This window comes from Zosterops lateralis (genome assembly GCF_965231275.1).
Source record: "Zosterops lateralis genome assembly, chromosome: 1".
Lineage (NCBI taxonomy): Eukaryota > Metazoa > Chordata > Aves > Passeriformes > Zosteropidae > Zosterops > Zosterops lateralis.
In genome coordinates this window covers 18,058,760-18,082,230 of record NC_139762.1, presented here as the reverse complement: position 1 = coordinate 18,082,230, position 23,471 = coordinate 18,058,760, and the positions used below count along the sequence as shown (strand labels likewise).

Genomic DNA, 23,471 nt, shown 5'->3' with positions numbered 1-23,471 from the left:
CATAAGCATACACTTTATCTATAAAGATAAAATTTTAAAAACTTGATTGATGGAGAAAACTACTTTATTCTTATTTTACTTTATTTCTGAGAACAAAAAACAGCGATAGAGTTCATCAGGAAAGCATACAGTACAGCACTGTGAAATCTGAAACAGCATAAATGAATATAAAGTGTGCATGCTGTGGAAAGCAACATGTTTGTGCATGAGGGTTGAACTTCTTCTAATGTGGAAAAAATGGCAAGTTGATGGAGAAATGGCATATTCAAGAATTAGAAAAGATAGTGAAATGAGTTTAATGCCGTTTTTAGAGCAATAGGTCTTGCATTCATCAGGCTGCTTGTTTGACTGTACTCACTGTGTGAATACTAGTTTTGCCATTCACTTTGCTTTGCAGGATGAGTTGAAGAAACTGTACGCTCAGCTTGAAATCTATAAAAGAAAAAAGATGATTGCTAATAATCCACATCTCCAGAAAAAAAGGTGCTCTAAAAAGGGCTTGGGGCGCTCCATAATGCGGCGCATTACAGAAATCCCTGAGACGGTCACCAGGCAGTGCTCCAGGGATGAAAAGGACCTGATGGAGCACAATGCTGTGAAGAACTTGACCACTCTGAAGAAAAACCCACCAGATTCCACAAGTTCTGCAAAGCCCAAAGAAGAGACTTTGAAAGACAGAGTCTTTTCCTTAAAGAAGTCCCACAGCACTTATGATCATGTTAGGGATCAAACAGAAGAATCAAATGGCTTAACTACAGAAAGTGCAGAAGTTATAGCTGCTGAGAAAACACTTCTAGACTCCTTGAATGGTAACAAATTAACCAAAAATGCTCCTGAGAAAGTTGAAGCTGTCTCCACTGAATCGGTCCCTTTGGTGTGCAAATCAGTAAGTGCACATAATTTAAGTGCCGATAAGAAGCCTCTGCATCCAAGAACATCTGTGTTACAAAAATCCCTCAGTGTTATTGCTAGTGCCAAGGAAAAGACTCTGGGACTAACGGGTAAAACACAAAGCCTAGAAGAAAGCACTAAATCTCATAAATCTCAGCAGAAGGGTAAGGAGGCCAGCAAAAAGCACTCAGCCTCCGATAAAGGGGAACATAAGGATTCTCACCGGAAAAACTCTACCCAGTCTGAGGAAACAAAGAAAACCCATAAATCTGGAATTATTAAACAGCAAAGGGTTGGTCAAACACCTGCAAATCCAGACACAGGCCCAGGTAAGTCTCTGCACAAGGATAATTTCAACATAGGAGAAGTTTGTCCTTGGGAAATATATGACCAAATTCCTGGTCCTGTGCCTTTTGACTCTAAAGCTCAAAAACATGTGTCTATTGCTTCCTCAGAACCAGAGAAAAACCACCCTTCCCAGCCAAAGGGGAAGACTCATCATAAGCTGAAGACACCTGAGGGGCATCAACAGTCAAATCAAAAAAGTTCAGAGAAGGTGGAAGCAGCCACTCAGGAGACACAAGATCAGCAGATCTTTGAAAATGAGAAAAATCAGTCAAATTCCAAGTCCCAGGTCTCTCCTGGGCTGAAGTGTGAGAATGTTAATAGGTATATACCTAATGCCCATGCTGGGGAGCGGGAGGAGCTGCCCCAGAAAACAGCAGAAAAGGAAAACCTCAATAAATTGGCTGAACAGAAAAAAATTGCCTCTTCTGAGGGAAATGTGCTTTCATCTAACTCCCATAAGCCAAGTAGTTACCTACAGCAATCTTTAGCATCTCGAGCTGAAGTCTGCCCTTGGGAGTTTGATACAGCAGATTTACCAAATGCAGAAAGAAGTGTAGCTTTATTGAACACCTCTGCTATAAGTGCAAATAAAACAGCAGCACCTCGAAAATAAGAGGCTTTCGGTCTGAGGAGAGTAGCAACATTGAGAAGACAGACAACAGGAAAGACAGAGGGGACTTAGGCCAAATGGATCTGAAAATTCCTAAGGAGCATCACTTAAATCAAAGGAATCAGCACTACAAATAAGTAGGAGTTCAGTAAAGTAAATTATCGTTATTGTTGTTATTATTTATGTGTTGAGTGCCAACAATGTGATTAGCAGTGCCCAGAATATGGTCCCTGCTCCAAGGATTTTACTGTGTCAATGAAAGAAATCTGCCTTTGTGAAATCAATCCTCTTTTAAAAGAAAAAATAATAAGATGATAATAAACGCACAGTGTACATCTTAACCAAATTATTTCTGGATGCTGCAACTGGCTGTAACTTGCCCTTGGGACTTTAAAGATCCAGCAGAAGTAGGACACAGAAAATGTCCTGATGGCAAAAAGGGGTATCAACGAGCAGCTTATTGAAGTGACGACTTTTCACTTTACATATTTAATCTAAATAGCACTGCTAACTAAATGCATCCCAAAAATATTTTATAAAATTATTGCTTTCATTTTCTTATTACTGTATGTTTAAGTACATTGTTGTGTCTCATATTAAAGCATTCCAGATTGTATAATTTTTGCAAATAACTTTGATATTATGTGACACAACAACATATTTGTGCAATCTGCAGATACTGTCTTCTAATTGCAAGTTAAAATACCTGCTGTAGACCTTTTTGTTTATATAGAGAATTGCAGTAATCTTTCACTGGCCGTGGAAGCTGTAATTCGTATTGGGAAATTCTTTTGGGCTTTAGAGATTTATTTTTTTTTCTTTCCTGTGATTTATATAGTGGAGGGTTTTTTTGTTTACTCTCTGTTATTTATATTTATCATTTGATACTGTATTATTCAGGGGTTTTATATGCAGTAAGTTATGCAGTTCCCTGTTAATGCTCATACACTTTGTTAATAGTGGAAATTCAGTCGTCTTAGCTGCATATACTGGTAAGTCCTAGGACAACTTATTTGGTTTTTTTGTTAGTAATTGGAAAATATCATCTAGGAGACGAGAAATCTTACTTTAAACATTAATGGTGATGATCTTGTTCAGTATTTCGTACTGAACCTATCCTGTTAAATAAGATAAGCAAGAATGACAATGAATATACCCCAGAAATGATCACCTGTTTTACTAAAACCAGACAGCACTGGGAGATATTTTATTTATGGAACAACACTGTACTGTTTATCCCTGTTGGCAAACCTCAAAAAATTGGCTCTTGGAGTGAGGAGAGAACTCCAAAATATTACTCTTCCCCCATATATGCAAATGTAAGCGATACTGGGAACAGAAATGATGGTATCTCTCTCCAACTCTCCAAAATGCTTTGACTTTTTTTAAATTTATATGTACATTTACAGTAAAAGTTAGTGTTTGATACAGTACTGCTTTTCAGCAATAGCTACAGTCCTCATCGTGCATATGAGCTTAATTCATAGGTGGCCCATTCACAACTACAAATCTTAGTGACAGTTCACCATCAGGGCCTGAGGACATGTTGGACAGTTCTGAGGAGTATCAGTAGCAATGAAACAGCCCCAGCCATCTCAATGCAGTACCAGTAAAGTGCTGTTCACAGGAATTGGCTATACATAGTGTACTCCAAAACAGAGACAGCTCAGTCCTAAAGAACTTGTGCAATTTGAGAGAAGTGATGGGATTTGGTGGAAGAACATGAAATGTGGATGATTTAATAGAATGTGTTGTTTAATATATATATATAATATATATAAAAATAGATATTTATATATGTTTAATATATATATAAATGTCATATCTAATACACACATGCACATACACATATGTAGTATAAACTGATTTTTGTGGCATCATAGAAAAAGTGGCTTAAGATAAAATGCAATGAGCAGAGGGACTTAGACAACCTGGGCATGAAGAGGACTTTTTCTGTCCTTTAAAAAGGAGAGGAGTCTATGGGCATGTCTAGACTGACAGATCAAGATGGATCTGCTTTTCCTACTGCCGCTGCTAAGCCCAAACCTGGAATGTGCCAACACCTGAGCCAGCTGGGGACAAGCTGACTCAGGTCTTGGTGCTGTCTAAACATGTACCTCACTTAGAAATTCTGCTCATTAGCTCCAGATTAAGTGAACTGACCTGCCCGAGCCAACCTGGTTATCTACGATAATGTTCAGTTCCACTGTGGAGATGTGCTGAACTTAGGTCTTTACTACCTGGGGCTTGTCTGACTCTCCCACCCCTCTTTTGTCAGGAATAATTATGGTCTAGGAGATCTGACTAGGACCCTTCAACCCAGGATCCCCTTCCACCCATGAAAGGGAGTCAGGCATATGAGTCTGGGTGCTTCAGACATCAGTGCACCTACTTTGCACATGCAGTGCCAGTGGCATCCTATGTCCAGCCCAAATCCAGCTCTGTTCTTAGTATGGAAAAGAGTTGAGATTAGACCTGATGTGCTCAGATTCTCCCTTCTCAGTCCCAGACACTCATGGGATTTGTCTGTAACTTGTCTTGTCAGCTTCAGTGGGATTTGATCATCTTTTCTGAGAGAAAATAACCCTGTATTTCCATGGGAAGAAGTCTAGGAAAAGAGCTTTCTGGGAGGCCTCCAGAAGCACACTGACCCTGTGTGCAGAGAAATACACAATTTAAAACCTGCTGAAATGGTGACCATCTCACACCTTTCCTATCCTTGAAGGGAAGTTCTGCAGTCTCAGCAGAGGTTTTTGGGATTGGGGCACAGCTTACAGCAGGCTGCCCTGGCTCATTTACGGGAGCCTGACTGTGAGGTTAGAAGTGGGCATCCACAGAGGGGTCATGGAAGGAGGTATTGGTGTATACTCACTGCCGCTTGGAGACAGATGGTTGCAAGGAGCAGGCACCAGCCCTCATGCCCTTGCTCATCTGGCCCTCCATCCTTTACCTCGGAGCTGAGCAAGGCCACACTGCCCATGCCCTGCTCTGCAGGAGCTGTGTAGGGCACCAAGGATGAGGGGATCCACATCGGCAAAGTGTCTGCACAGTACTACTGCCCTTTGCATTCCTGGCAGGATCAAGCCCTTTGTGCATGACTGTGTCTGTGCCACCGCTATATATCTGTACTTGCTCAGTTTCTTTTCCCTTTCTTTCTTTTTTGAAAGATAACTTCATTAGAAACACAGAAACAAAGCTCACTCCTTGGCTGGTGTAAGACAGCCCAGCTGCACAGCAAGTGATGGCTGGTTAACCAGGGAAGGCACTGGCTTGTACAACTCATTTGGTTTAGATTTCTTTTATTCTGACCCTTTCTCTCACTTCTTAAAAACTGTCTGTTGTGGTTCTTTAGGCTCATTGTAGTCACATCCCCTAAGACTGACACAATTGGAAAACTTTCCTTTAGAAAACAAAAAAACTTTCCCTAATTTATTAAGCAACTGGTCTTTGGGCTACAGATTCAATTGGGACTTAAATTATTTCACATTTAAGAAAATGAGGGGCCAAACTTCACTCAACTATCCTACTACACTATGATGCTGCTAGAAGCACTGCTTAATGAAGACATACTAAGTTAGACATAAATAAAGTTTTGTATTTCATAGATTTTTCTCCACCAGCATATATTGACTAGATTGCTTAGATGTCTTTTTCTGGAATTTCATTGTCATTGTTCAGCCAAGAGAAGTGCAACTCTAGAGTAAAGAGGTTAAAAAGATGTTTTCTAGCAGATCTGGTAAGAGAAAAGACAATAAACATGAAGGTCACAAACTTTTGCTAGGTTGTCCTTCTAAATGCATGTGCAAGCTGCATATCTCCTTTATTTCTAAGCCATGGTTTATAAATAATTAGATTTATACCAATCTTATTAGACTTGTATAATTTATGCAAGATTATGTGCTTTAAAATATCAATCAGTACACACCTATCATCAGCTTTGGTGGCATCATAGACCTGAAACCAGACAAGACGTTTATATTTGCTCTCCTTAGGCTTTTGCATGCATATGACAACAGGCAGGCCTGAGCAAACACTGCCTTTGACTTTTAAAATTTTAGCTACTCCAAGTTGTAGAGTATATAAAGCTGTAAGTCTCTTCACTTTATAATGTGGTTCTTATGACAATGTTATCTGGCAACCAACAGCATCCACCATGAAATACTTGATAGATTTATGTTGTAATGTGTTGCAGCATGTAAATAATGTAACTTCTCTGCAATAAAGCACATTTATATTTAATCTGTCTGCTTTTGTGCAGTGATTTTCTGAAGTCGTTACTGATCCAAACTGGATGGGTTTCCCATCAAACTTGTAAAGTAACTAACTTTACAGCTTCTATGATCAGATAATGCCATTAACATTTTCTGGATTTTCCTTATATTTTCATCAGAGCAGATATGTATTATGTTCAGGATTTCATGTTAGGGAAGTAGCTCTGTTTTCTCAGTGACTGAAATTTTGAGCTCAAAACTGTAGAGTCTATACTATATTCTTTGCATTTATTGGTAACCACAGTGTTAGAAAACAAGAGGAAATTAATAAACCACATTTTACTATGTCATTGTAAAATCCTATAGCGCATCTGTACTATGTATGCACATTCCTGAATTCCTCATCTCAAATATGTGTCTAACATATATAGATATGTAATATAACGTATAATATATATATGTGTCTAACATATATAGGTATAGAAAAGATACAAAGAATGGGAACAAAAAAGATGAGAGACAAAGAATGGCAGCTGTGTAAGTGCAACTTGTTTACCTTGGGAGAGAGATGACTCAGAAAGAGGGATGAGACCTATAAAAATTTTTGAATGATTCAAAGGTAATTAGGAGTCTGGAATCTGCTGGATTTTGTTGTGCAGAAACTACAGAACACCCAGGGTAGCCATCATGCAGCAGCTTAAAATAAATGAAGTTTTCTTCTGCATATGTCATAAATAAATTGTGGAGCTCATTTTAACAGATTTCTGTGCATATCATAGGTTCAAAAAGCATTGGAGAGGTCACAGAAGACAAATCCATCAAGATCCCTGAACATGGTGGATAGAAAACTCTTAAATCCCTAACCTCTAGATGACTGATAAGTAGTATAATTCTCTTTGCATAATCACCCAGTTCTCTCACCTTAATCACCCACTGCTCAATATGGTGCTACATGGACATTTCATCCAGCACAACCCCTGTACATTCTTATGTCTACTGAAATACAGATAGTTTAGGCTCACTCAGTGTATTTTCAGTTGTCATCCTGGCAGTTTTTAATGATTGATTATTGATGTACGAGTCCTGGTAGGTTCCTGCATGGGCATATGTGTGTGTTCACATGTACCTCTCCTGGGTTGGAAAGCTGCCATTTGGGTAACCAGTCTGACTCGGTGTCAGGTGTAATGGGAACATGAGGTGGAAAGAAGGGAAGGGAATTATTTATGTTCTTTAAATGAACTGTGTACTAGTCCTTTGAAAGCAGGAAGTCCAGATATCCAAAAAATGAGGCCTGGAGATTTTTCACTGAACCACTTCAGGGTGCTCAGCTCAAACTGAGGGCAGCTTTGAAACTCTCTCAAGTGCTGGCTGCCTTTTGAGCCCCACTTCTAAAGTTTTCACTGATTTTAAGAAGTAAGGAAATTATTTCCATGGTTTTGTGGCTTTGGAAATCATCCAGAGATGTATTTTCACACACCGTCTTGCTTCTCCTGCTATGTTTTATGAGAGGAACCTGTGGCTGCACCTGCAGAACCATGAGAGGTTGGGGTGGGGAGTGTCCCACTGTCAGCCTGGCACCCAGGGGCAGGGTATGGAGAGGACAGATGGGCTCTTCACAGTGGTGCATGGTGGGAAGAAGAAAGATACAGCCATAGACTCAAACAAGAGAGGCTCAGAATGAATACTCAGAAAACTTTTTCACCAGGAGAAGTCAAACAGTGGAGGTTACTCAGAGGCTGTGCCATTCCCATCCTTGGAGCTTTTCTTGGATAAAGCCCTAATATTGTAACTTTGGGCAGCAGGTTGGATTGGAGACCTCCTGAATGATCCTATCATCCTATGAAAAGTGTTTGCTACTAGAACTGACTCTTCCCACCATCCTCTAAAACCCTGGTGGATACCAGGCAACTCCAACTCCTCCCCAAGGAGCACAGACACAGATTCATTTATATCTTACATAACTCTGGGCAAGCCCTCCTAACAGACACCAGCTGCTGAAATAGAATTGGCTTTTCCTCTGACCCCACAGCCCAGAGTTACTGTGGTAAAAAAGTGACGAGGAAAATAATTTTGTTTAGAGCTGGTTGGGAAGAAGTTTTCCTGCCTGTGTTTAGTGACTACTTGAGCTGGTGCACAGTTGAAAGAAACCTTATAAGAATTGTAATGTTTTTTTCTCTAACAATCTGAGGATTTTTAAAAAATCAGTACTGGATTGGATTCTAAAGGAACTATTTAAAAAATTCTAAATTTTGGGGGGTTTTGTGAATGCATTTCTTCAAAAAGGCAGTTGATTCCATTCAGGGTTACAGGTCTGCCTGCCTGTCTGCAGAGAAGTTATTTCAAGCTGAATGTGCTTTTTTGGCAATAAAATAGGATTTCTGACAGGTTGAAAACAACTTTTTCCAATTCTGAAGGAGCATTTTCATCAACTCAGAAATTAGCTTTAGCAGTGCTTGAAATTTAGTAAAAGATAGTGATCATTCACTGGGTTGGCAGGCTGCCATCATGTTGCAATATTCAGTCTTCTGTTTTTTTTAACACCTGGAAGATTAAAAATTGTCTTTCCATTTATGCAGATGTTTTTTCTTTTTTTTTTTTTTTTTCTTTTCTTTTTTTTTTTTTTTTTTCTTTTTTCTTTTTCATTTATTTATGAGTTAGTGGTTTTAGTCACTGAAAATGTACAAACAAATCAAACCCTGGATATTTTATCATGAAATTACTGGATTTTAGATTTCTGGATATATGAATTAGGTTAAATTTTTCATTGTATCAAAGCATGAAAAAACATTACACTGTACCCAAAATAGCCATATATATTTTTGAAAAGTGCATTTATGATCTTCTGTATAATGTAGATATACATATCTTATATAGAAGGCACAGAATCATTCCTGCAGCCTTGTAGCTGCAGAAGGCAGGTTTTTCCAGTAGACAAGTAGCTGCTTTTAGAAGCAATTGAAAGACAAAATTGCTAAGCCTGCTTAATGGAAGTCTTTTAATGAAATGCAAACCACTGGGTGTCTTTCAGATCTATGGGTATAAAATGTGTGTGAAGTTAGGGCTTGCCTGTGCCTTTGCTTCTTGGCTGTTGGGGAGATGTTCAGAGGAAGAGCAAATGCAGATGCCTCTCTGCTCTCTCCATAGCATGGCTTGTCATGTCCACCCCTTGCTCTTGTGCTGACAGTTGACCTTTTGTGCCCTTATTTAATGATGCTGAATCGTGGAGTAGACTTAAAGACATGGTTTGGGCTGATCTGTTTGTCAAACACCATGGTGGTGGTTTTTCCCTGATGTACTTTATCCCTGCTGCTCCACAGAGGGGACAAGAGCAGAGGCCATGAGGTGAGTTTGGATGCTGCAGGGTTGCCAAAACTGGGCAGGCTGGAGGCTGCCTGACTCTGAACACTGTTAGTTGTATTGCTTGACAGATGATGTTGGCAGGGAGTTTAGACTGGTTGCAGTACAACAGATAAAAGCCAGGTTGATTTGACATACTTGAGTGGTAAAAATAATATCGTGTAATGATGTCTTTGTCATGGAAGTTTTTCTTAAGTTGCAGGGGGGTAAGAGCTGTGTGCTTCCAAAGCAATCATCTTTGAGACATCATCAAAAGAAAATCACAGCAGCACTGGAGAAGCCACCTGTCCAGCTCTGTTCCCACATCATGTTTTATTTGGCAAATACACAGGATTTGTGTAAGCCAGCAAAATTGACTAGTGCTACTCTGTAAGCAATGTATTTTATGTTTATATTCCCTTTAATGCTTTTGGTTTACAATGTTTCAGTTTCTCTTTGTTTATAGGAGTTTTGTTATCTCTGTGATTTGTTAAAAAATTCTTTTACAGGAACTTGCTACTAAACTTGATTTGTATCTTAGCAGCTCCATTACACGGCCAGCATTATCCCCACAAAATTATTTATATTTCAAGTCAGAAAGAATAGCTTCACAATTCATGTAATTTTCCTTCAGAAATAGCTAAATATTTTAAAATACAGATTTTGTGATTTTTTTATTCTGATTACTTTAATTATTTATGCTGTTTTCATGACCAACAAAATTGAAGTAAGAATTGGTAGCATAAAGCTACATTCATTATTTTCTAGGTGTCATTTAGATGCATTTTTCTTTCTAGGATTTATGATGAATTATAGTGTGCAATTGTGCATTCATGACCTTTCCATGCAACTGTTTGTTGTCTTTATTACAACTAGAATTGCAAAGTCATATTATAAACAATCATTGCCTAGGTAGAGACTGGGTTTCTTGGATTTGCCATCCCATCCATATATGACAAGAATTTTTACACACAAGCTAAACTGCTTTCTTTGGTGTTTTATTCATTGCCTTGTAAATGTAGATAGTATTCTTAATTCATTGGGAGCAACATTATAATTCAATATAATGGACAAGCAGATAACAATCAAAAATTGATGAGATAGAACTCCATATTCTTTATTTTGTTAAAAATGTGAGAGTGAAAATGTGAAAAGCTTGGCATCTCTGGGGAAGAAAACAGAATGAAACAATGAGGATTTTGTTTATTACTTTCACATTCTGAACCAATTTTTATAGTATTAAGGAGCTTAGGGGAAACTTGTAAATTTGTGATGACTGATCAAATACTGCTCTGTACATTCCATCTACTTAAAATACTTGTGATTTCAGCTGAAACAAGTATGCATCTTGTAGTTCTTGCCCCAAACTCAATTTTTACTGAGGATAAAAATTACCCAGTGGGGATGGATTTCAACAGAAGATGCAGAAACCACATATATATATATATATATATTAAAGTTCCATGCCTGCTTATGATTTTGGGGGTTTATGCACCATTTTATGCTGTTCCTGCTTTTACCTTGCAGGAAATTTCCTTTTTCTGGAAGTAAATTATTTGGATATCATTTCTTCAAAAGTGTATGCAGGTTTGAAGTGTCAAACAGGTAGGTTTTAAAAGGAAATACATTTACACAAAACAAACACTGCAGCATTTTAGGGCTGCTTAAGCAGAACTCCCACTTTCCTCTGTTCATTTGTTGTCTCCTCACATGGAAAACATATTTTCTACTGTAACTTAATGTGATCCAAAAGAAGACCTAGAGGATGAAGAAGTTATCAGTTACTGAATGAGAGGCAAACCATAAGCTAATTCTTAGCACAGAAATTACTGATTTTCATAACCACCAGAGAAGGAATCTAGTCTCCAGTTCTCTCTGAATTCAATGACTTCTTTGAAAAGACCGGTCTGACAGACTGGATTATTGGTTTTGATGCCATGCCGAATCTTTACAAATGGCAATAACAAATCTGGAAAGTCAGCAATAGAGTCCATGCCCTTGTACAACCCCTTGGATAAGCAACCTGGTGGGAAGCCAGGTGGACTCTTGGCATGGGAAATGATTGGTAACAACACACAGGACCACACATTGACTATATCCAGAATTAACTTCGCACTACCAAGGATGAGTTATTACAGCCATATTAGGAAAGAAAACTTTTGACAGCAAAAACACCTTTTCAGCCAGACTGGGATAGAGAATCCACAGCCTCATACAAACTAGGCCAGCAAATAACCTGGTCTGTGTTAAGTCAGGATCTGGTTCATATTCATACCAGGGAAACAGAAACCTGCTGTCAGCAATCCACTGATACAAAACTCTTAAGGAACAAAAAAGCATTCATCATTCCAAGAGCTGCCACTGCCGGTTCACTTCCCTGCTTTCCAGCTGGTGGTCGCACCAGGTGCTTACTGCCCTTTTTCACCCTGCAGGTAGTACAAAAGGTTTGTCTTTTCATTGGAAATGTCGCAGTGGCTTTTGCTTGCTTCTGCTCTCTTTTCAGCAAGAGGCCAGGAGCATTGTGCTGCAAACTAAAGCTCTTTTCAGGTTTTTCTCCTGGCTGTTCGGCTCCCTTCAGCTCTCTTTAATCACTTTCCCCAGCTCAAGTCCTGGGCAGGTGGCAGCATTATTATCCTCATCTCCTTCAAACATTCCACTTCATTTTTAAAACACATGCTACCATACAGACTAAGGCCATCCTTGTGAAATACTTCACCCCTGTCCCAAACCAGGACAAAGCCACACTCATCCACTTTTCTGCCTAGCTGTAAATTCCCAATGTAATATTTGGCAAACCTTTAAGGGTCACTTTTTTTTACATAGGTACTGGTCTGGCTCCCAGGCTCCCTGTGCCTTGATTTTCTATCATTGTGTGAGGAAGACCTGACTGCTTCCTACTGATGGAAACAGGATGCAGATAAAATATTATAGTCTCCAGGTACCTTTTATAGCATTAAAAAACCCATGTATGATACTACTCCTCACCTTCTACATGACAAAGGATTATATAGTGTTGAATAGACACTAGAAGGTTAACACAAGGCACATTCAGCTACTGTTGAATGACAGTAGAAGGTGGTTCACAAAGCAGGTTATTATCAGCTTTCAGGTTATGGAAACTTGGTCATTGAAAGCCATTTTACACTGTGTGAAACTTCCTCTTGGCTCTTTTATAATTTGCATTTTTTCTTAGCAAAAATAGATAAAACCCAGAGAAACTCAAAGCTGAAGTGACCTGACCTTTTCCTATATGAAAATTAATGCCATCTCCTGAGTTGTTTAGATGTGGGAAATGAATACTTGTTGATTTTTAGCACCAGTGCAGGAGTTGTCCAGAATTTCCCCTGTCCACCTCCAAAGCTTGCTGGTGCTATTGCAGCATTCCTGTGTACACATGAAGACCAAATAAAAAAATCCTCCTTGTTACTTCAAATACTATCCAAATGTCACAGGGCAGGTGTTGGGTATTTGTGTCTCTGGTACATCTGGTACAGTTTTATATGTCTGTTTAATTTCAGTAGGTCTTTGCCTCTGTTCAATTCCATGGAGCCAGGTAAACTCAAATAAATTATATAAAAGGCTGTTCCTCTTTACAACCTTAAGTAAAATAGCTGGGTTGTGTTAAACAGAGCTGACTCTGCTCAGTAGAAAAGTAAGTTGTGGCACAATGTGGAGATCAAATCTGCTGTAAGCATCTAGTTTGTTTGTGTTTAATGTCACTGTCACAGCTTTCATGTATAGTAAACTCAGATCTTGAAGAAAGCTTTAGATGCATTTCCTGATCCTCCTTTCTAGTGTTCTCTGCTGCTCTCCTTCAAGGGCTGCATTTTCTCCTCCTCTTCTCTTACAAGGAGTGGTGAGAATGAGCTCATGTACCAGCACTGGCTCAGATGCACAGATGTCTCCTAGACTTGAATATTTCTTTTGTAACCCCTTTTGCATACCTGATGTCCAGCTCTTGCTCTGCCTGATTGGAGCTCTTCTCCTTCAGGGGAATTTAACAGCTCAAACTGTTGCTTTCAAGTAGGACACCAAAAGCAAGAGACACTTAGAAACCCTAAGAATTTAGGTGTTCTCAAAAATCTTATTTACCCCATCTCTCCCACGTGCTTCCTTGTCTTTTATTTTCAGCTTCTCCATCAGACACATAAACTTTGTATTACAGTTTTCCTCTGCCTTTTCCACTAGGTCTGTGCTTGTGCCTTTGCTAAAGCCTCCTATTTTTTCCTATTCTTTCGGTTTCCAAATCCTTTCCACCATCAAAAAACTGTGTGCTCCATTCTGACATTCCAATCATTCATCACCCCTCATCTTGACATTTGCTCTGAATTCTCTTCTCCCCATGGTCACAGGTTTGGCTCCAGACACTGCTACCCACCTGAGCAAACCCCTCTGCCTCATCCTCCCCAGTCTTTCTGAATTCCCTGAGCAGCACAGGCAGGAGTGACAGCATCACTGCATCAATTTAGGTTGTGCTGGGAACTGTACATGCACAATTAGGTGCCAATTTTATTCTTTTTTTAGTCTTTACAGCCTACGATTATGGGAAGACAAAGACAAAAGCAAAAAAGGAAGAGGGATGACTGTCACGTGAGTATAATGAACACATCACTGACACCACAAAAAAAAAATCCTCAGTTATTGAGCTATATTTGCCTATTAAGATATTATTAAAGATCCATAAAGGGTATTTTCAGGGAAAAGTAGAATATAAAAGAGATAAAAATAATTTTAAATTATTAAAATAATTCTGTTGATGAAACTAAATTCTGCATATATCCATACTGATTCATGAACCAGGAAATCTGCAATAATGTAGGAAGGCTCCATACTTGTTTACTTACATAAACTACAGATTCTTAAGAGAATTTTGTAGCTCCTTTTTCTAAAAGCTTTGCTGACAGCAGTGTAGCCACATGCATAGACTGCTGCTTCTTTCAGGTCCAGCTTCTAAACCCAAGATTTTCCTTCCTTCAGACCATGCTGGATTAGGATTTGCTTTGTTAAGAAAAAGCTGTTTCAGTGGCAGCTGGCTGTAGCAGGGGCTGTAGTTCTGATAAATCACACTGAAGGACAAAGTCTCTGCTGCTGTTTGGTTGTACCTTCCAGATACATCTTTTGAATGTCTTGGATTTTGTATTGAATGCTCCTTTGTTGTCATTCCTACCAGGACAGGAGTCCTTTGGCCTTGCTGCTGTTGTCCCTCTGCTGTGTGACATTCTGATGATACTGTTCATGTGCTCTGCTTTTCCCAGCTCTGTGTAATGCCAGACTTCTCTGCCTTGTTGCTCCTAACCAGATCAACTTTGTGGATGAGGTACTGCCTGTCCACTGCTACTTTGCAGTGAATTAATTTAATGCTTTGCTCTTGGAGTCACTAGACACCTTTTATACACTTCATGAAAATATGGTTGTGGTTAGCAAAGTTGTCCATTTAACTGGACATTTTTTTTCTTGCATGCAGGCCTACAGGGGGCTTTGACAGGGGACTGTAGTGTACAGTCTACTCATTAAAGAGTTTGTTCTCCCTCAGTGTCTGTGGCAGACTCAGCTTTCTCAGGGGTGTATTGGAGTGGTTTGACATTGCCAAGGAGGGATTCTGCCCATTTGGTAGCATTGGGTGCTGACAACTTGGTGTTTTTCTTGTCTTGTGGTACCCAGGAGGAGAGGCTTTGGAGTGACTGGAACTGCCTTGAATGAATTTCCCTGTGTAGAAACCTACATGTAGAGGATTCTACTTCAGGCCCCTGTATGGTCAATGGAGACTTATTCAGTATATTCCCTGGATTCAGTGGCGTAATTCCTTTCACACTAAAGACAGTGCCTACAGGAGGTAGTTGCCATCTATCCATTTTCTGAGGGAGATTAGGATGACTATCTCAGATTTAGAGCTATCCAAGATGTCTCATACTAGGTGAGATGTGGGATCCCACATAGGACATGATTCATACTGCATTGTACATATTGGCACTGCCAAAGCCTTAGACTTCTTTCCAGCCTCCCAACTTTTCATCAGGCAAGAGTAATTCAAATGCCTGATCTTACATCACTGATGACTGTCTGAATAAGGCAGAATAGGCAGAGGCCAGAAAAAATCCTTCACTTTTAAACAGAACCCATTGTACATTATAGTATTCAGTATAGAGTGGTCATGTACACAGAAATAATGCACTTCTTATCATTAAAAGGGAGCTTTATCTTTTGTGATCTCTGCCAGGAGCTGAATAGGGTTTTCAATAAATGAAGTGTATCTATTTGGGTACTGCTCACTGTTTATTGCACACTTTGTATGGTTGCATGTTATACATATACTCTCATTTGGTCCCTTGCACCCAGTGAGTGGGCACCAGCCTGCCATTGGGGGATCACCAAACCCCCCAACAAGCTCAAACAGTAATTATTCCACTCTTTCTGCAGCAGGGAAAATGTGCTTCCTGCAGCAAGAGGTGTCTGAAGAAATAAAATGTAATTACAGTTCCACCTAGAGCTTGGTCAAGCTCCATCTGTCTTGCTGAGATGAACGTTACAGCTAAAGACTGCCAGGAGCTGATGTGTAGGAGTCTGCCTGAGTTACCAGCCTGTTGTCTGCTCCTTTCATGAGTGTGCTTCTGTTATTTAGTGGCAGTCTGATAGGAAGCCCAGCAAAGCCACAGGCAGTTTTTCCACTGACTTAAGTAGGTTTAAATTAGGCCTCACAATAAAAAATTCTCTCTTTAGAAAACAGGATATAACAGAATGGTGAGGAGCTGTGAGTGGCTTAATCATTACGTTTACTCAGCTTTATGACTAATGCCTGTGTCACTTAACAAGTTTTATTAACAATATAGTGACCTTGAAAATTCTGTACATCTGACTAACTCATTCTCTTTTATGACTAAATGCTCTCTATTGATCAAGGATGTAATTGAAATTATGTCATATAAAGTGACTGGAAGCTTAAAATTATTTAAATAATACATGGATTGCAATTTCACTTGAAATTGATATAGTTTTTAAACATTGGAATAACACTCTAAATTACTGAAATTAAGGGAGTCAGCATACTATCAGTATCAGGTAAAATGTATGTGTATAGTGAGATGAATATTAAGGCTATTAATCATAGGTATGAAGTGTAGATAGTAGATACTGTACTGTAGATAGTACAGTATTACTCCAGCACTGGAAACCATTAAAACTAAATATGATGAATTTGGGGTCTATAATTTGCCACGGTTGAAAATCTGTATGACAGTGAGAACAGATATCCATGAAGTGTATGGATTATAACACTAATGTTGTGGCAGGTCATGCTTAATGTGAGGTGAGGCTTTAAAGATGTTCCATGCAAAAACAAGTGCAGAAAGCTGGACAGTTACTATGAACTTATGAGGAGCAGCTGAGATTTACTGTATCAATGGTGTAGGTAAAAACTGTACATCATACTCCAACCCACTCAGAGATCCAACCACCCCTTTGTTTCTGCCCCTGAAATGTCACTTATCACTGAGGTAAATCAGCACATCTACTTAGCCATTTCAGTTCTTTCTCTTCCTCAGAAACTTATATGACATAGCACAAGAGTGATATATGCTGTGTGATCACACCTCCCAAGATACATAGCTGGTCTGCTTGCTGTTGAAGCCAATCTTCTACACCACTCAACAAAATAACATTCTTTCTTTGAGAAATGAATATCCGTATGTTTCTCTGTGCATGAATGTTGTGGTTTGCCCTGCATTATAGCTGCAGTCCATAGCAACCATTAGTGTAGTAAACTATTTGCATCAGTAATGCACCGTGGTCAAGCACCATGACTCCATGTTCCCCCAATGGCCTCATTGACTCAAGAAACAGACACCAGAGTCACACACAGATGAGACCTGACCTCCTTCCAAACACTTTCGTAGTTAAACACTCTATTTAACCCTGCTCAAATGTGCAAGAACAGCTGTCCCATGTCAATGCCTTCATTCAGGAGTACAGTCATGGCACCAAATGTTCCTGAATGGCAGCAGGACTCCACATTTTGAGGTATGCTGTCATCACAGTGCACAGAGAGGCTCCTCTCACCTCTTTAGCACTTCTAATGTGGAGGGGATTGGCATCATGACCTGATGAAGAGGCTGAGCCCAATGCAGGCAGGTGAAATGGAGCTTTCTGTCAAACCTGGTGTACAGAGTACAGTGGTTCACCAAGAGAACTGCCCTTCACACTACATTCCAGCCAAATCTGTGCTGGAAACCAAGAGGAGCCATGATTTTAATGTGCTGCAGGGGTTGAGGAAAAACGCAGCAAGATGGAGAACTCCACCATGAAAGATATGTGGGAGGGATGAGAGAGAGAACTGAGGAAACCTGGGACATATCATCAACTTACTTTGCAAAGACTCCCCAAAATAGTATCCAGCTGAATAAGAGCCAACATCTCTGTGAGTCTCCCTGGGTCCCCTTTACAGACAAAGAATCAATAAAGTTGATTGAGTCTGGGACACACTCTCCTCTTAAACTCCACATCTAAGACATCAAATAAAACACCCCCTACAATTTCTTGCAAAGTATTGAGCAGGCTGCCCAGGGAAGTGGTTGAGTCACCATTCCTGGAGGTATTTAAAAGATGTGTAGATGTGGTGCTTAGGGACAGGGTTTAGTGGTGGACTTGGCAGTGCTGGGTGAACAGCTGGACATGATCCTAAGGATCTTTTTCAACATAAATGATTCTGTGATTGTATTAATTTCTCTCTCTTGCACATGAAGGATGTCAAGGTTCAAGTTCAAGCAACAATACTGACCATGCACAAGTCTAAAGGGTAATGGAGGTAAAAGCCCCACTGTTGTGTTTACTGAGAAAGCCACATTTTCTGCCCAGAATGCTGTTAAGCAGGATTACTACTTAATTATGAGTAAAAACACCTTTGTATGTCAGATTTGTAAATAACTGCAATTGCTAAGTTTCACTGAACTTTAGTGGGTATGCTGTAATTTTTCCCCTCAATATTCCAGAATGATAATCATCTGTTTTAATCTTGTTTTGAATATGCTTGAAACATTTCATAGAAGTTTGTGGGAGTCTCAAGTTTGCCCCAATGCAATTAGTTTGCTATCAGTAGGTAAGTGAAGTCCTTATTCTTCGTGCTGTCCCTGTGCCTGCAATCCCTCACCACCTGTCTCCTGGCTACCCTGGGCTCTTCACTGTGCTCTGCCCTCCTGCCCCATGAAGGCTGCTTTGACTTCAGCCAGAATCCACCTGGGAGAACTGACAGTAGGCAGCCAGCAGTGGATCACAACTCTCTACCAAGAGTCTTCAAGCTCTCTCTTGTACCATACTTTAATGTCAACCAAAATGCACAGCAATTTATGTGGAAAAATAGTTTGTGCATGTGTTTTATATATAATCTATATACATGTATGTATATATGTATGTATATATGTCTGTGTAGTATATATATATATATATAATGCATTTAAATACACACATAGGCTGACATAGATTCATACACAACTATATCCAGCTATCCCTGATTCATCTCCTAGGTGCTGCCTAAAGACCCTGACATGTAACAGCAGTTATTAAAAAAAAAAAATTTCAACCAAAAGCTCCAAAAGCAGGAAGCTGGTACTGCGTGGTAACTTTCTTGTTATGCAGATGTATTCCATCACCACTGTAGCTGCAAATCTATCAGGCTGCACCTTTCTTCAATGATGTTTACTCAGTGCTCCAGAATTTAATTGATCAAGTAAGATGACAGTCAGTCCATGTACATTGAATAGATGCTACTTTGGAAAACTGACTCAGAGTGAAGTGCTGTTGGGGAGGTTTTCTGTCTTCTATCCACTAAAGTGAGTCACTATGGAGTGAACTGCTGCTTTTTGCAGGCAGACCTTTAGACAAGAGACTGAAATATCAAGAAGCTCTGAAACATAAGCCTTGTTCTAGAAATCCTTTAATGTAAAAAGAAGCCTCTCTACTCCAATGTACTCTGGCATGAGATGCTAATCCAAGTCAGCTTCTGTCTCAGTTTATTTGGTCATATTCTGGCTTATTCTCTTTTTCCAGAGTTGAGGAAGGTTCTGATAATGCTACCTTTCCCATTTAGAGATTACCAATGTACAAAATGCATTTGTAGGTGGGTGTTATAGATGATTGTGGTATTGCAGCTCTAGTCCTGATTGATGGCAATATACTGTGTTCTTAGGGTTATACTGAACATGGTTAAGGTTCATCATATAGGGCAGCAGCCTGAAGAAAACTAAAACCTTTAAGGTACAAGAAAACCTGTAGCAACTTACAAATTCAGCCTCTTTTTAAAATCTAAAATATGAACATTTTTGAAAGTAAAGCAATGCATAGCTAAAATACCTTGGAAACCCCAGCTCTGCCCTCCAGCAACAGCAATCCAACTTCTTTCTTCCAGACAGAGCTTCTCTGAAATACCTGTACTTTGAGCGGACACACAGTATGTTGCCATTAGGGATGGACTAAAAAAGCTGCAGAAATAAAAACCCTGTTCTGCAGAGAGTGTCATTATTACTTATGTGGTTTTTTTCCAAGCTTAATTTAAAAAATCTGGGAAGAGTGACTGCAGCTTGGAAATCATGGCAACATCCTGGACTGTTGCCGTCTCTTGTTTGACCACGTGTACATTATGAATTCAAGAAGCTCCTGCTGAGGAGAGGTACATCAGTACATTGTCATCAAAACATTCAATGGGATGGCATTTTCCGGCAGCAGTATGAAAGGCTTCATGAAAAATAAACCTTTACCAGCTCAAGTGAGGATGTCTGTGTTATTGTCCTGGCACAATAAGCATCCTCTGTAGCTTAGCTTTTACCCCTTGATATGCTGCTTTCAGAAAGGCATAAAAAAGCTTCCTGTAGCTATTGCTGCCATCTCCCACTAAGCCAGATCTCTGTGTGGCATTACTTCTCTCCTCAAACTTAGTGCTGAGGAAGTCAACAATGCTGAGAAAGTCAACAATAAGATGAAAAAGTGATCTTAAAACTGTGTCCAAGAACCATTGTTTGCTAGGAAGGGAGCTGGAGGGGCGGCTTAACTTAGGTTTTGTGCCTCTGTGGTTGAATCAGAGAGAAATGCATTCCTTCCCTCTCCTCCTCCTCCTCCTACACCCTTAAGTAATAATGCAGGAAGACATTTGAAATAAATAGTTTCTTGATAGAAATGTATATCTTTAGTTTCCTTACTTAAAAGAAGGGACTTTATTAATTGGAAAAAGATCAGATTTTGTTTACATGAATTTGTATGAAATAAATAGCTGCAAGGAGGACCATAAAACCATGAATCCTAAAGGCTCAAACATCAGAGGCAATTAAAACTTTAGGCATTGCACATACTGAGAGAAAGAGTGGCTATACAAAAATAACTTTGAGGAGGATATTTCCACGGCAGAGAAGTAGCTAACTCCTACATGCAGCAACACATACATGCAGCCTACTTTTTTGCCAGGAATGGATTCCAGGGTCCCGGGGGTCCTGTGTGAATATTGTCACTCTGCATTCACAGCTTCATGCAGGAGAAAATCCACTGCAAATTGCACTTAATCCTTCACAGGAGCCTGGGAAAGTCAGCCTAGACTTTGCTACATTTCAGAAATTTTCTTACAAATCCATGCCCACCCCACTGCAGGTTTCATAAAGACCCCTTCACTGCTGAGGTGAGTTAATTCTTCTCATCTCCTCCTCCTTTTCCAGTAGCACTGGTCTCTGGGAAGTAACAATTCGGGCAATCATCAAAACCTTTCCTTCATGCAGAGGTGGATATACCTGGGTGAGTATTTAGGCCACCTAACAATATGAAACTGCACTGTTCCAGCCCTTTCTCACGCAGCTGGGGCATCACTGATGTTAGCTGCTGAGTTTTCAGCATCTCTAAAATACTCTTTTTACAACATTGTTTCAGAAAAAAACCCACAATAAACACTTCAGATTCCCAGTCTGATTAAAATATTCATTGAACTCTATTTAAATCAGGTGCAAAACAACAACATCTCCAACACCAGTGACTGTATCAATTAGTAAAAGATGATATTTTAAGCAGAATTCTCTGTGGGAGGCTCCATTTTCCCATTAGAAACTTCCTGATCCTTGATTATTTCTCCGTCATCACTGGTGTTTATAATTGTCCTCATTTGCTGAGAACATCATTAATAATATGCACCAGATAGGTAACAAAGTGACTTTTAAAAAATTGTAAGCTAATTCACAGTAGGAAGCCAAAAGTGTACCAGGCTGTGGATAAATCTGTAAAAAGAATCTCCAATTATGAGGCCAGAACCTCACAGCTATTTATGTGGATGTGTATTTACAACTGTCTCTTATTAATTTATTTATTCTTTCTCTGAACCTCAACTAATGTTACCCCCCTGTGAGGCTATGAATGCATTCATATGTGAATAATAGTGGGCATAAACTAGGGAAAAAAATTCATCCCAGCATGTTTCCATCCAAAGATGTGAAAAACTTTGATTATTCATTAGGCAAGAAAGAGCAATAATAAAATCCTTTTTCTTATATTAATATTAAATCAGAAATGCAGGAAGGAGCAGCTTGCCACCAGCCTGATTGTTCCAAGGGCTGCAGTTTAGGCCAACACTGGGGAAAGTGTATTTTTTAATAATTTATAATTTTAAAAAATAATATAATTATTTACCTAATTCTGATGGTAGACTTTCAGTCCCTCAGGGCTTGAGAAGTCAGCCTCCTCTTCACTGTTTTTTCTTTATTTCTCTGTATATTTTTTACATCCAAGTTTGAATCTGAAAGATTTTTTTTATGGCGTTTGTGTATATTTTAGGTGGTTTTGTTAAATGAATCTTCCTTGAGTATGATGATACTTGCCATGTTCAAAAGAAGCACTTGATGCTCTAAGAAATTTGGGGTGAAAACAGATCCTTTTTATCCTTGGGATTTCCACTTAGGTGTTATCTCTTCCTTCCTCCCCTTGAATAGGGAGCACCAAAATCCTATAAATACCATGTTTGGGTCATTGCTGGAGAAAGACAACCTGGAAATGCAACGTCTTTCTTTACTATGGCAATTTCTGTAAGTCAAAACATGACTGGTAAAATATGCGAGACCATTTTCTCACTCAAGACAAATGTAATTCTTAATAAATAAATAGTTTTTACATACAGGAATAAACATTTATCTCTGATTTGCAGGTTTTTTTTTGTTTTAACTCCTCCTAAATAAATTATTTATATAGACAAATTATATTACACACACAAGGTCAGTGAAAACATACAAAATATGTTAGTGAAATTTCATCTATTTTGTGACTCTAAGAGTTAACATTGATATTATCTTCAGAAAATAGAACATAAGATATACCAGTCAAAACTATAATAGTGGTTGGAATAATAATGTTTTACGTGAGCAAACCTAAATACAGAAACATAAATACACCTCTGACCCAGTAGACTGACTCAGAAAGGAATCAAGTGGAGAATCCTAGAGGGAGAACACAAATAGGTCGTCATTGCTTTCATAGGCCATTACAGAATGAGCAGCCTGTCAGGAGGAAGCCCTCACTCACAATATCTGTATCCTGACGTTCCCTCTCTGTTGTAAAATCCTGCTTTGTTGTGGTGGCCAGATTTTAATTCCTTTTTCTGGTTGCAGATTGATGGTTTGTGATCTGCAAAAACAAACTCCCAGTGCAATCTCTTGTACCATTTTCTTTTCCATTCTCTGATTCCTCCTAATCTAATTTTCCCTGTTCCCTTCCCTGCTGCCACTGCATGCTGAGTGGAAGGAAAGCCACTGTCAAGCTGGGGGCCCTGCCTGTCCTGAGAGGTTGGAGGGCTCCTCAGGGAGCAGAGGAGAGGAGTGACCACAGGCCAGCCCTGATCCCCCTCAAGCACCTGAACTGCAAATCCAGTTTTTAGCTGACAGAACTAATTCAGATTAACATAAACTCCAATTATTCCTGCCAACCACCACTCTCTGCATGGCATGTCCCACCTCATTGCTCACACAACTTTGCTGCAGTAAGGCTTCCTGAGCTGTCCTCCATTTCTTATATTCTAATGTAAATAATTTTGAGGGGCAGTGTTATTTGAAAATTATCTCATTTTATTG

General features: G+C 39.4%; 1 protein-coding gene across 1 annotated transcript in view; it reads left to right on the top strand.

The window, feature by feature from the left end:
• Positions 1-6,059, top strand: part of GPR158 (G protein-coupled receptor 158) — a gene marked incomplete at its 5' end in the record, with an annotated part of 188,759 nt that extends 182,700 nt beyond the window's left edge. Inside the window, one exon of the mRNA XM_083863219.1 lies at positions 398-6,059. Coding sequence (XP_083719345.1) covers positions 398-1,852 — 1,455 coding nt within the window. The 3' untranslated portion in view covers positions 1,853-6,059. The remainder of the gene's footprint in view (positions 1-397) is intronic.
• Positions 6,060-23,471: the final 17,412 nt, after the last annotated feature.